The 12,862-nt window shown below is 47.6% G+C and overlaps 1 protein-coding gene across 1 annotated transcript; it reads right to left on the reverse strand.

Annotated features, from left to right (window-relative positions):
* Positions 1–9,357: 9,357 nt before the first annotated feature.
* On the reverse strand, positions 9,358–12,405 carry EV420DRAFT_1582234 (uncharacterized protein). The gene is made up of 6 exons (XM_060474699.1): positions 12,252–12,405; positions 11,826–12,197; positions 10,859–11,776; positions 10,538–10,806; positions 10,212–10,487; positions 9,358–10,164 (listed from the first exon to the last, which is right to left on the reverse strand). Exons 2-6 carry the CDS (start codon positions 12,021–12,023, stop codon positions 9,441–9,443), a joined length of 2,385 nt encoding a protein of 794 aa, XP_060323536.1. The 5' UTR covers positions 12,024–12,197; positions 12,252–12,405; the 3' UTR covers positions 9,358–9,440.
* Between the last annotated feature and the right edge of the window lie 457 nt (positions 12,406–12,862).

Genomic DNA, 12,862 nt, shown 5'->3' on the forward strand with positions numbered 1-12,862 from the left:
GGTTGTAACCCTAACCTGAAGAGATGATCCGGAATGTCTTGCACATGATGAACGCGCTTCGATTGCGGCTGATTGCGGTCCGTGGGGGGCTGATAGGCTTTCCTTCCCACGACAACGACGAGACCGACATCGTAGCATTGCTGCTTTCTCGCATTCTCTCTCTTTGCTCTGGCTTCGTTTACGCATCTTTGAGTCTCCTGTTGATTGCAATACCTTTTCCTGTCGCGAAAAATCGTTGTGGCGCAGTCATCCTTGGTACACAGCTGCAATAATTGCGTCTAATAAGGACACTGTGAGTCTGTTTAGGTTATTTTAGAGAATTAGAGGCATTAACGAGCGCATATATTCAGATTTCTCGCGTTGGAGGCAATTTTGGAAGTGAGCCCTTGCCTCCACTTGACGTACCTGCATCTCACTGTCGCAGTACCCTCCCAGGGTACTGGCTATCTAGTCATTTCTCCACTCGATTTTTACTTGTGGGACTGATCTGGTCTTTTGTGTGTATTTTTCCGTGGATGTTCTGGGCGCTGGCAGGTGCAATGGCTGTAGTAAGGCGTTTGGACAACGATATGTATGTTCTGTCCTTTACCTCATCTATGTTCACTGAAAGATGTACCAGGTCCTGATTTATGAGCGAGACCGTATGGCCCATCGGCGACTATGCACCTCTCCGGTTCTTCAATGAGACGTCGCCTTAACGCCCACTGGAAACGAGGATTTTTGTTAATCGATGGATCCGTGGTCTTCCTCCATAAGTAATTATTGGTGCGTCACCCTCTGGCCTTCGCTTTTTCGTTGTTCTAATATACAGCTTCAGCGACGGCTGGTAGTAGCGCGGCATTAATGAGAATTGGCACCTTCGAATGTTCCTCCGAGGGTTGCTTCATCATGATCGCTATCATTCGGGGGTCTCCTCTTTCATAAGCCAATGTAGCTGGCTCTTCCAGCAACCCCAACGGATCTAAGTACAAGAAGTCCAGCTCGACTGATGTCGATGCCCCCAAAGGTATGTTGATTGAAGCCCCGCTCCAGCTTGATTTTGATTGTCCTTGATACCAGGAAGAACGTAGAAACTGGTCAGAAGGCGCGGCCTTCGCGGTTGACATCATAGATCTTGGGGGTGGCGTATGCTTCGTTGGCGGTTCTCAATGTCATATCGATGTAAGCCTCGTTCTAATCTACCTCTCCTCCGTTATGGCGGACTGACTTACATTCATCATGATTTAGTTCCCCAACTCCGTATGGTTTTGCCGGTCGTACTGTTATCGCTTGTTTTATGGACAGGTACGTTCTATATCATTCGCACCATGTTCCTCGCCAACTTTGCCCCAGTCCCTGGATCCTGTAGGCTCCACTACGTGAGAATATAGGGTTAGTGTCGGAGCATGTATGCACTTCTTATTCAGCTTTGTCATTTATCTCTGACCGACTGTCTTTGCCTGTTATTTTAGTCTCTGCAGGAGTTAGGTTTATTCTTAGTAGGTGATTTATGCTCTAGCATTGTTCTGGCCCTAACTCGCGCTCACTAGGACGGCGAACTCCACCCTGATCCGCCTTGTCTGGAAAGAGTGTCTCATGGAATCTCATGCTCAATATTAGGCGTCGTGGGAGATACTCTGGACTCTGTTTGCGGACTAGAGTGTCTTATCTACACAAGACGTGGAGTTGTGATACCGACGTTTCTTTGTGCACTCACTGGCCTAGCTACTCGTGCGTCGTAAAAGACTGTTAATTATAGCATGATGTTCGAGGACTACCCTTCGCTATGTCAAATAGCCCGAGCCATCCAGAATGGCGCAGGCTTCTTATCTTCCGTGGCTCCCCTAACATACCTAGTGCTATTTTTAGTACTCACGCTAAATTCAAGATATGCACCGCATGGTCGTTTCCCCGTTAGCGGGCCATCTCGCGCTGTTATCCCGGGACGAGTTGACATGTATAGTATATTCCGAAAACGAGATTGGGCTTGGCTGAGAGAACGCCTGCGAAATCTGACACGCCCAGTTGGTTGCTCACCTTCGAACCTGAATAGGCCTGCCTATTCCCTCTTGATCTCTTTATCGTTTGATTGATATATCATTCCGTGTTCGTTCTGGACTGTTTACGCCAGTGAAGCCTGTCAACTGCCCAAGCATCTCACCCCCAACATCAAAATTGACCTGGATTCCGAACAGTCCTTGGCGGCGCCTTGGCATCTATCATGGTGTGGAAGCGTCATCTATGAGGAATGCCGTGCCACAATCGTATCTCCCATCGCCATTCGCACTTGTGGCCGTGAACATCTTAACGCTGCTAGTCCTGTACGTATTCAAACATGACAGCAGCACATGGAAGGGTTGATCACCCGTGAAGTATATTACATATTGGTGGGTGACAGTCAAAATTGCTTGACCTTGTGGTTAATGTGGCACGTCAGGTCTCATGTCCTGAAGAAGGAAAGATATGGCAGGAGAGTACCATTTGGGCAAGCTATCTGGTCCATCGCATCCACGATCATGTGTACGTTCCATTCTCCCATGCGCCTTGATCGCATTCACATGTGTTTCTACCGCAGAAAACACCTCGCCACGCAATAAAGATGGAAGAACACACTACCTCTCTGCTTGGAACGTCTGAAACCAAGCGGAAGGAAATTTACAGGCACATGCTAGAGAGAAGCAACATGGCGGACTTCTTCCTGCCCATATGCTCGCGTCGGTACGATAATACCCAGGTCCAGTCAACGTTCGGCGTGAGTTACCGATTCCAAATCCGGTGTGCCCGTTTCCCTTATCGTTTCAATAGCATATGGACCTATTCTTCCATCTGGGTACAAAAATGGTCTGTATTCTAACGGCCTTCTCCCAGGCATCCTTACCCTCCCCATCATGGCTGAAAAGCACGATAGCGTGTCGTCCCGCGATGCGGAGAAAGCTGTTGCGTCTGACATTGAGGCTCTCGAAGCTATCGCTCTCCCCGACTTTTTGATGACTCTGCCTCATGTGGTGTTCCCGCACGCATCAGTCTGAGTCTCTCATGCGTGCTTTCTGGTAAGGCAGGATCGGTAATCGGAGGCTGCTATCAATCAGACGTACTGGCAGGCAAGGCCAAGTGCGGGGTTACATACCTAGGTGCTCTACCGCTCTATCTCTCCACAGAAATGGGCCGATAACAAGCCGAATCGACGATGATCGCGGACTTCACACCCCAACCAACCTAAGTGCTCCCTCCCTCCTTGTCTCCGGCGATCAAAGGTCCAGCCTAGAGGACAAAATTGTGGAGTGTGCGAGACGGGTGCAGTCAGGGATCACAAGGATTATCGGCGTCAAGTCTGATTCTTATCGTCCAGTTCTGTGATGGGAGTTAAGAAGGAAGTTCGTGAGAGTGACGTAACAACTTGTCACCTCAACAGTTAACGCACGTCCCGCATGAGTTCGATCCTGGGTGAGAGACTATAGCCTTATAGACGAGTCATAGATAAACACGTTTTTTTTGGACATCCAGTCGGTGTGGAAGGTACACCGTCTACGTCAGGGTGGGTTAGATTCCTAGCAAGACCATTAAAGAGGCATAGTCCGGTATCATTATTTGTGTAATTCAACGTGGGTTCTATAAACGTTTGGTACTGTAAGATATCGTGCGTTCCTCGTATAGTGACCATATGTGCTCCTAGCAAGATATTAAAACTGCGGCCTTGCTCTTGAATTTAAATTTCGATAACGATTCTATTTCTTGGGCATACCAGTGTTGAGCAAAGAGGAAATTGATCTAATTCCAGATGAGACAGATGCTCCCAATCGTTCGATGTGTCTTTCTTTCTTGGCACGAAACACTACCGTGTTACGAATTCTGGTAATCCTTCCGTAGGGCATTAGCTATCTCATGGCATGCCGCACACATCGGGTTCAAATCCCAAACCTTTTTAGGTGTCAGAAAATAGATGTGTCTTATCTGTCAGAGGAACGTACAAAATTTCCAGCGAGCGAATTATCCAGGAGCTCCGGTCGTCTGATGCATCATATTACAGGAAAGAGGGAATTGGCGGGAAGAATTTGTGTATCGAAGTTTTGGGACAAGCATTTAATCAGCAGCGGGGACGAAAGCTGTTAGACCGACTCAAGGGATGCAAGCAGTTAATTGTACAAAGTTAGTGCTCTTGTGAAATCGAGGGAAGATTAGTTACACGATCGGTGAGCTCATTTCATAACAAAGGTATATTGCACACTTGTGGTCAAAGAATTTATTCCTTCAAGACGTGTATGTGCTTGAGGGCAGATTCAGACTTGATGCACAGGAAGTCGTCCCGTGTGTTCATGTAACAGCAAAAAATCGAAACAAAGGAGGGTCTTGCAGTGATATAAGCATCCGAGAGAGCAAGACCGTAGCTCAAGGAAGTACAGCAGATGCGCAATGTTGAGTCTCAGTAATGGCAGAAGAGAAAAGTGGCCCGACGCGTCTGTTTGAAATTGATCCGGTTTTCGTCCACGTGTCTTGACTCTTGGCCACAACTGCCACGATTCCAGCTTCTAATCCCGACGAGTTTTCACTCGCTGCTCTGTACTATGAGTTGATGTCCTACCCCTGCATAATCTGTGTCGAACTCAATACATTTTCTGAGTGTCCATCTGAAGCTTGTTTTGTCGTCGGACCCATCATATTTTTCTGGTTCCTGTCCCATCATTCATGAAAGAATAAGCGGACTCCAGACTACAGATCCAAAGTTCAGTGTCTTTACTACTGATCGACTTCTTTGAGGTTCTCTTGTTGGGCGATTTGGGGGCGGCAGTTCCTTAGTCGATTTCTAGGCTATTAGGTATGATATCTTGATCGCCATTAAGAAATCCTACTCAGCGGTCGCGAAAAATATGGGAGAATACCCGATTGGAATCTTCAACCTACCGCCTGCCGCCCCCTTTCACCCTACTCTCCTACCATCTTGCATGTCGTCTCCCACCCTCTCAGTCGCTCAAGGCATACGCCCTCCGAGTCGTAGACGATGAATTTGACGGAGATGATTTCGTCCTTAACTAGGATACCAAGGTCGTGTAACTGAGATCATTCAGCCTGAGAAATGCTACTGCGTACTGTATCGTTGAGTGTGTCGTCAACGCCGCACACTGGGAGGATTAGACGTGATGTATTGTCGCAACGCTGTGGTGAACCGTTCTTGCGAAAGTTGGTGGCTAATTGTACGCTCAGGACTGCTAAATGGCGACTGTGTTTTGTGCTCATTCGTATTTGAAAGACAGGGTAAAAGGATGGGGATACTCTTCCTATCAACGGCCCTCGTCTGCTGGGAAGCAAGGTAGGCTACTCAAGTTATTTTATACCGGTACCGATGGTGCAATAGGTCTACGCTCCATGGGGGGACCAGGTCAGCGATTCATGAAGGTCATAGGTTTCATTGACCGTTCGTCCGCGTGTGGTACTGTCCTCGTTTCATGTCGACCTAGGAGGGTTCAGAATCGAACGGTACGAGTTCTGGGATCCTACAAGCGCTTTCTGACCCTAAGATTTATGCACTGAAATTGTTAAGGATTAGGGTAATTTGAGCTAATACACGAAGTAATGAATACTTGAGTAAAACCCAAGCTGTGAGCGAGGATGTCTGAAAGCCGAGTTCACGCAATTAAGTGGACTTTGAAGATGAGTAAAATTAGCTTAAGATTCTAATACAATGGCAAGTACAATACTTATATACCACTAGTAAGGAATTGAGTCATTATTATTCTAGTATTGGCAAGAAGAAGAGAGAAAGTAAGAGAAAGTAAGAGAAAATGAGAGAAAATACCAGTAAGCCGAGGTCAAGGCCGAGAGTAGGCATGTGTTGACTCATGTACAGACCAGAAAAGACATGAAATCCATGACAGAGATGGGTAATGCTCGATATCCTAAATAGAGAGGCCACTATGGTCCACTTCGCTGTGATATCGTCGCAGGGTTGATGTCTTATTTAGCATCTAAAGAAGCGCATTATATAATTGGTCCTCTTTGTGCAGATAATATTTGATATTGACATGTCGGTCTTGTGGGCAAACGGTGCTATCTCCACGTTAATTGTTCATCTGTTAGGTGATAATCAACGGAGGGTGGTATTTTGACTAACTTTTAACCTTGTCGACACAATTATTTGAAGTATTGTTCTTGCCTGCATTCTCGTGACCCGACCTTCGTACATTGGTAGATGAGTATACCAAATTCCATTCACGGATGAAGGCTATGTTGCGCGGAGACAATAACCTTTTTCTTATGCCATGCCATCCATTCATTCTTCCCGACCCAGTTGATACGCGCTTACTCTCATCTCTCCTTGCATGAACCACGTCTCACTCCCTTGCATCTACATTCTTGTTGGAACTTGCGATTGTTGTACTTACATTGGGGAATGTTCCGGAAGAGCCTGAATCAAGCTTGTCACAGGAATGTCGGCTCGATCTTGATGTAGTTTGAGTTATATCATCTGCAAGCGCGCTTTCAGGGCAGAGTGCACAATCGGATGCAACCCTCAACGAAAGACTTAAATTCCCATTGTTTATATGTCGTCTTTCCAACAGTGCAGTGGATACACTGTCAGGATGAGTTCGACTCTCAGCCAGAGCCATATGAGAGGATAACAACTCTTTGTACCTTTTTTATAAGTGGGGATAATGAACTATTGGTATCTCGAGATACTGTACCATTAACTCTCTGGGTCACGACTAGTTGCTTGTAGCTATACGTACTAGCTTCGGCGCTTAACGAGATATTAGTCCTGTGCCCTTGTAGAATGATTTAAATTTGACGATGACTAGCCTGGCTCTATTCGTGGGTATGCCATTCCCCAGAGAGGGCATAAATTCAAACCCAGATGAAATGTTCCAAAAGATTTGATGGTGTCTCTTTCACGGTAAGAAAGACTACCGTGCAGAAAATTCAGTAAACCTTCCGCAGTATATCGATTGTCCCTGACACACACACCGTGTTCGAATCCCACCAGGAGCACGCTGGCACTAAGAAGTGGGCACGTATAATTTTGTGAGCGGGCTTGCGAGCGTGACAAAGAACTGTCTCGCGATTTCTTGTCTGAAAATAGTGCGAGGAGTTAGCCGCTGAAACGCAGTCGAATCAGCCCTCATTTCTGTAACCAGCATACTCACATTCCGTCGACAGGTAGTCCTTCCTCGTAGCCCTTGCACCATTGTCTATAAAGCTGCAGAAATTATATTCTGGCCAAGATGCAGTTCCCATGAGACTTACAATTCTGCGGAATCCTGCAGGTGTATCCCACGTGAGCGCAAGACGTCTTGTACCGCAGGGTCAGTCCACAAAGGTGAGGGATATCATTTAAGGAAGCTTCCAGATCCTGCGTTGGGGATTTTGGGGCTTATACATCGAGGGCAGTGGAGGTTGTCCGCTAAGCACGGATTTCCAACCACCTGACTCTTATGGGGACGTCTCGTTCATTGGGGTACGGGAAGAGGATCTCATTGAAAGCAGTCTCGTATATGAAAAGTAGCGAGAAGGATCCACACTACATCTAAGAGGGAAGGAGGAAAAGGGCAACGCTAAGTAACGAGGGAGAAGTCAGTAGTACATAGCGGGTGAAGATGTAGTAGCACCTAAATACGACTTTTGGCTAGCGAGACGAGAACGGAAGTAAATAAGGAGCGTGAAAAAACAGGGAAAGGAAGCAAAGCAAAGCAATGAAAAGGAAGCCATGCCGGCAAGAAAAACAAGAAAAGAAAGAGGAAGCACAAGAGAAAGAAGGTCAGGACGGAAGCCGATTTTTTGATGGATGATGCCAAAAATAACCACAGTGAGGAGACGTCAGGGGGCGGCAAAAGCCATGTTGGCTGATGCAAAATTCCCACGGGGGTGTCGCCAGAACCGCATAATGACCGATATCTTATATTCATAGGACTCGGAACAAGCAATTCGTACCACAAGAGTTTGACAACTGAACTTTCAAGCTAAGTAAGAAGGCATAAGAACTTCATTAAAAAAACCTAAACAGTAGCATACCTGGCTCTCCTGTCGTTGATCCATATACTCAAAGACGGTCCCGCCTCAGTTAGCTTATCCTCATATTAGACAACGCCTGAAAGTCTTCAAGTTAGCAATCGGGACAGTAACGGCTGCAGTTACCTTGTTCTGCTGACGAAGAACTGTCCTCTTGAAGCAAAACTTAGTGAAGCTAGCAATACAGTGCAGTACTCACTGACCCTCGCTCGCCGGACGTCGATACTTCGTCTCAGATAGTCAATAAACTTCATTTTCTGCAATAATTGAGCGAAAGAATAAGTGTCAACTCATTTGAGCAAGGCATGAAGGAATTCAAACTCACTTTCAGATCTCTACCGAATCCTGACATGGAATTCGGTACATCCCAAAATCCGTTTACCTCCCTCAAAACACACTCAGCCATCTCACATTAAATAGTATCCACCTACGCCACGCATGAGGCCTCCCAAGAAGAAGAGAAGGTTCCAAGAAATCAAACACGGCCGTGAAATTAGACCCCTGCAATGTTTCGATTGCGATAGAAGGGCGGAACAGAAGAACTGGTAACTGACATCAATGGGTGTTGAATGTTCCCGGGCTCTGGAGTTAGATTCTCGAGAACAGGGACCTAGAATGTCAAGTACGTGTTAGAAGGTGGAAACGCAAATACGAATTTACACGTTTGACTTACCCGAGTACGCGCGACATTGGCTCCCGAGTGACAAGTACCGCACAAAGTCCCAGTCTTCCAAATTTACGAACTTTGGAGGATGTTCTCAGTATCTTCAAAGCAAAGTATGAACACAAGGTGGCGGGCGGGGAGGTCATGCATCCGAGTCAAGGTTGATGGAGGGGAGTATTATAGGGAGTGAGGAGAGAGGAGGAGAGGGGGGGGGGAAGGAAGATGGTGGGAGGAAATGGGAAGTGCTCCAAAGCTGGAAGTTAAATGTCGTTCGCTCCAGCTTTTATACCAATAACTCTGTCCAAGTCAGAATCAGTAGTCAGTAATCGAGAACATGTCAGGGATCGGAATAATAGAACCCACGAAGACCCCCAAACTATTTCCTCTTCAACGTCGCATTGTAGACCTGTACCATATCGGAAGGATTCTTGGATTCAAAATCGACGGCTCCCTTAAATACATGTAGGGGCCTCCCAAACAATAAGATTCGCGATAGGAGTCTTCACCCCCTGTACCTGTGTAGCCAATCAGAATGATGAAATGAACAACAGAGGAAGACATACCATAAAACACAACAACATCGGCGAAGACTTAGGGTCTCAGATGAAGGCGAAAAGGAAAGAAGAAAAAGCGTGAGAATATGATGACCGCGCCCATATGAATCCCCCCAAATTTCGTTTTCTCCGCCGTCCGCGGATTTAACCAAGTCGGGCCGGTACCCGTATGATAAAATAATATTTCTACTAAGTTACAGGGTATGGTGTTACAATCGGTATATTACAGTATAAATTGATCCGTGTCAATGACGAGGCGCCTCCTCTCGTAGCTTTCGGCTGAACAGCATGTTGGTTTCCCTGGAAGACTCGCTTTCTTCCTCCAGGCATAGATCTGTGGATTCTAGGTGCAGTTCCTCTCCTGTCTGCTCATCTACCTGGCCCTCCGCAGGAGCGACTACGGCTACTGTCCACCAAATCGGCATTTTCGGCGTTGCCCCTTTCTCATAGCGAATGGAGCGGACATATTTGCCAGTGTGCCGACCCTTGATCACAACCCAACGTTCATAATTCCGGGGAGTGGCAGGATGGATCGCTTCAACCAGCTCCGGAGGGACTGCCTCTATTTTCTTCTTGCCTTTGCGAATGTAGCATTCAACGGGTGCGTGTTTGGCGCCTTGCCGGAATATGAGAGTCTTGGCTTTGCCGTTGAGCTTGATACGCAATTCACGGCCTAGCAGTCTCCCGTCTGTAGCCCAATGGCCGTGGTGCTCGTAAGAAAGCGGATTGAAACCAGATGTCGAGATGGATGAGCCGTCAGGGAGAGGAGGTGTCTTGGAACGGGGATCCCAGGCTGGATCCAGGTTAGGAGGCGGTGTCGTCGCCCTGTTTCTGATGAAATCGCCCGGCAGGGTTCGGGTCATGTGTTCCATGCGCTCTTCATAGCGTGATTGAATGAAAGACAGTCGAGGAAGAAAAGCATTTTGCGAGAGCAAAAGCGGCTTATACAATCTCAAAGGACGCTTCGTTCTGAGGGGGCCTTAGATTATTCAATAGTTGAAGACGATACCACTCACTCGACCTCCAGAACATGCTCATAGTCCACGGTATGCTCTTTATTTGTCGTCGCGGGGTCATAGGTATCCAGCACAATGACAAGACGTAGTCCGCTTGCATTGTCCTGGCCGCAAATGACATCCCTGACTGTGCCGATCTTGGATCTGAGGCGATGCCCTGTGTGGAAGATTCCAACCTGTACTCCAATCCAAGGTGTTTGGCCGGAGCTTCGCATAGGACCTTGGATCTGTTCCAGGGCATTGGAAGTTTCACCAATGTCGAGTTGTTCACCTCGTCTACAAAAGAGTATCAGCACCGTGCTGATGCGAAAGAAAGGCCCATATACCCTTCAATTGTCAGGTCTTCAGGACGAAACATGCGTGCAATGTCAGGCTCATCGTCCAGTATAACGACAGCCATTGGACGTCCCTCCTCGTTGATTACATCTGCAACCGAACCCGCCTTTCCCCTAAGGACAAGGCCGTAAGCGCCCACAACGACGCGTCTCCCAATCCAGCCAACATGTGGTACAATTTTTGGCTTCGCAATATATTCACTGTAATCGTGAGGACGTGAACATTGACGTGACACTGAGTTCCTAGGGCGTTCGAACTCCTGGAAGACAGGTTCAGTGAAGTGTCAGCTAGAGCAATAAGATCATACCGACCTCAATCTCCCCGTTGGGGCCTTTGGCCAGTGCCACTATATGAAATTCACCTACCACCTGGACCAGTCCTTCGCGATCCGATTCCAAGCACAGGACCAAATCTCCGACAGATATCCTCTTGATTATGCGGCTGAAGGGAATGTGGTGTATACCAGCACCATTGTCCAGGCTGACCTCTACACCGGTAGCGCTAATGCTGCACACTACACCTGTCCTATTTCCTGAGATCTCCACATCGTCTCCGACCTGAAAATGCCATTCCATTGGACATGGCGCTCGTAATTCGGCCTGCAGCACAATCGAATGTTGGCTTTGGACAAATAAGCCCAGAATTGACGCGGAAATCGTACTCGCAGTCACCAGAGACTGAATTTCACACTGCAAGATGAGCAAACCACGGTCGTATTCACTATTTTGACGTTTCTGGGTTTTCGTAATTGGGCATATTTGCCTCATCGTTCCTAGCCGGTGTAGCGTTCGGTTGGAATCCCAGAGAGAATGCGAACTGTGCTGTCTTTTTTCTCGCTGAGGGCAGCGCCGGTGTTCGGGGGCATAGAAACGAGGAATGACCAGGACTTCTGCACCCCAATCATAGATCTCGCGCACACATGCCACATCATTGCGATATGGGCCTCTCGTAACCCTAACCCAATCGCCTTTTTGAGGGTTAGGCTTGCCCTTTTGCATAGTCCGAATGGGGCCCGAATCCTCGACGGGAACTTCTTCCAAAATTGGCTGGCCATTGGCGGTAGCGACGGCACAAGAAGAGGAAAGTAGTTGGCGGAGAGCAGAGTTCACGTATTGACAGTCCAGATACACCCATTGAGGGATTGCAGGAAGGGCAAAAGCGGTGATGAGACCATGGTCGGGCGTCTTATAATGCTTGAGCCGAGATACCAGATGATCTTGAGTATGTTTCTGAAATTATGCTCAGCAGTAGTTCACAGGCAAATGGGAAATGACGCACCTTGATGCGAACTCTCCATAATGGACCGGAAGCGCCTACCACCCAAAGTGAATCCACAGAGTCGAGGCCACCCACAGCCAAGTCGCTCTCAACCCGCCGACGCTTCCTAGCACGTTCTATTACTGCAGACGCGTATTCCTCCAATTGTTCAGGGGTAGGATCTTCGCTTCGATGGCTGGAAGTTGGCATTGAGGTCATTTCGGTGGTATCATTCGTGTCGTCGATGAAATCTGGAGAACGTCAAAACCAAAATGGTGAAGGCTACAAACCAGCTGTCAAACCATCGATGTCGGTGTCCTCTTCTTCATCGTCGGAGATGGAGTTATTGTCTTCGAGCGCTTCCAAATCGATGAAACCACAGTGACTATAGCGCTACAATTGATATTCAACACGCGGAAAGTATGCAAGATATTGATATATACTCACCTCGGAGCCATTCCTAAAAGTCATCATACTATCAGCAATGACTACGCTCTTAAAGATCACGCTTGTTGTATGGTATAAGCAATTGGATTTCGTTGTACTACTGTCTTAGCGTGAGCAACGACAATCACCGAGAGGTAAGGTGGTGATAGTTGGTGAGCAAGCAGGAAAGCGTGGGAAAACGAAGACGTGCGGCTGATATCGGTCCACGATTTTGCTGTCGTCCGAACATCTTCGGGTTTTCGGACGATAACGTTTTTGGGGCCCGATGACCTACGTGGAAGATATTTCCCATGCCTCCTTTCTCTCTCTTTCTCTCCACCATGTGCTACGCCCTAGGCGACCAGTTATGACCCTGTTATGACCTTGGTTCCTGCTGGTTGGCCACAGGTTTGTGCATCATCTTATTCTTTTCATTGTCGAAAAGTAGTATGACAGGAATCGTGTCGTTTGCGGCCACCTTTTTTTGTGTCCGGAAGATCTTTGACATGACAACCCGAGGTCACGTAGTGCTTTGACCATGGGATGTCGTGCCCTGCCCCGCCTCCGAATTGTTTTGGAAGACTGGCCCTTTGACCCATCGTAGTCATCATTGGGTAGGTCAAGCCTTGCGC

Source organism: Desarmillaria tabescens (assembly GCF_030435595.1).
Source record: "Desarmillaria tabescens strain CCBAS 213 chromosome Unknown EV420scaffold_78, whole genome shotgun sequence".
Classification (NCBI taxonomy): domain Eukaryota; kingdom Fungi; phylum Basidiomycota; class Agaricomycetes; order Agaricales; family Physalacriaceae; genus Desarmillaria; species Desarmillaria tabescens.

Bases quoted from the DNA above. Each gene is read 5' to 3' on its own strand.
- EV420DRAFT_1582234 (XM_060474699.1), bottom strand. From the start codon at position 12,023: ATGACCTCAATGCCAACTTCCAGCCATCGAAGCGAAGATCCTACCCCT. The intron at 10,807-10,858 runs GTCGGTATGATC...CCTGTCTTCCAG, and splicing joins GCCCCAACGGGGAGATTGAG to GAGTTCGAACGCCCTAGGAA. The intron at 10,165-10,211 runs GTGAGTGGTATC...AGGCCCCCTCAG, and splicing joins GAGCATGTTCTGGAGGTCGA to AACGAAGCGTCCTTTGAGAT.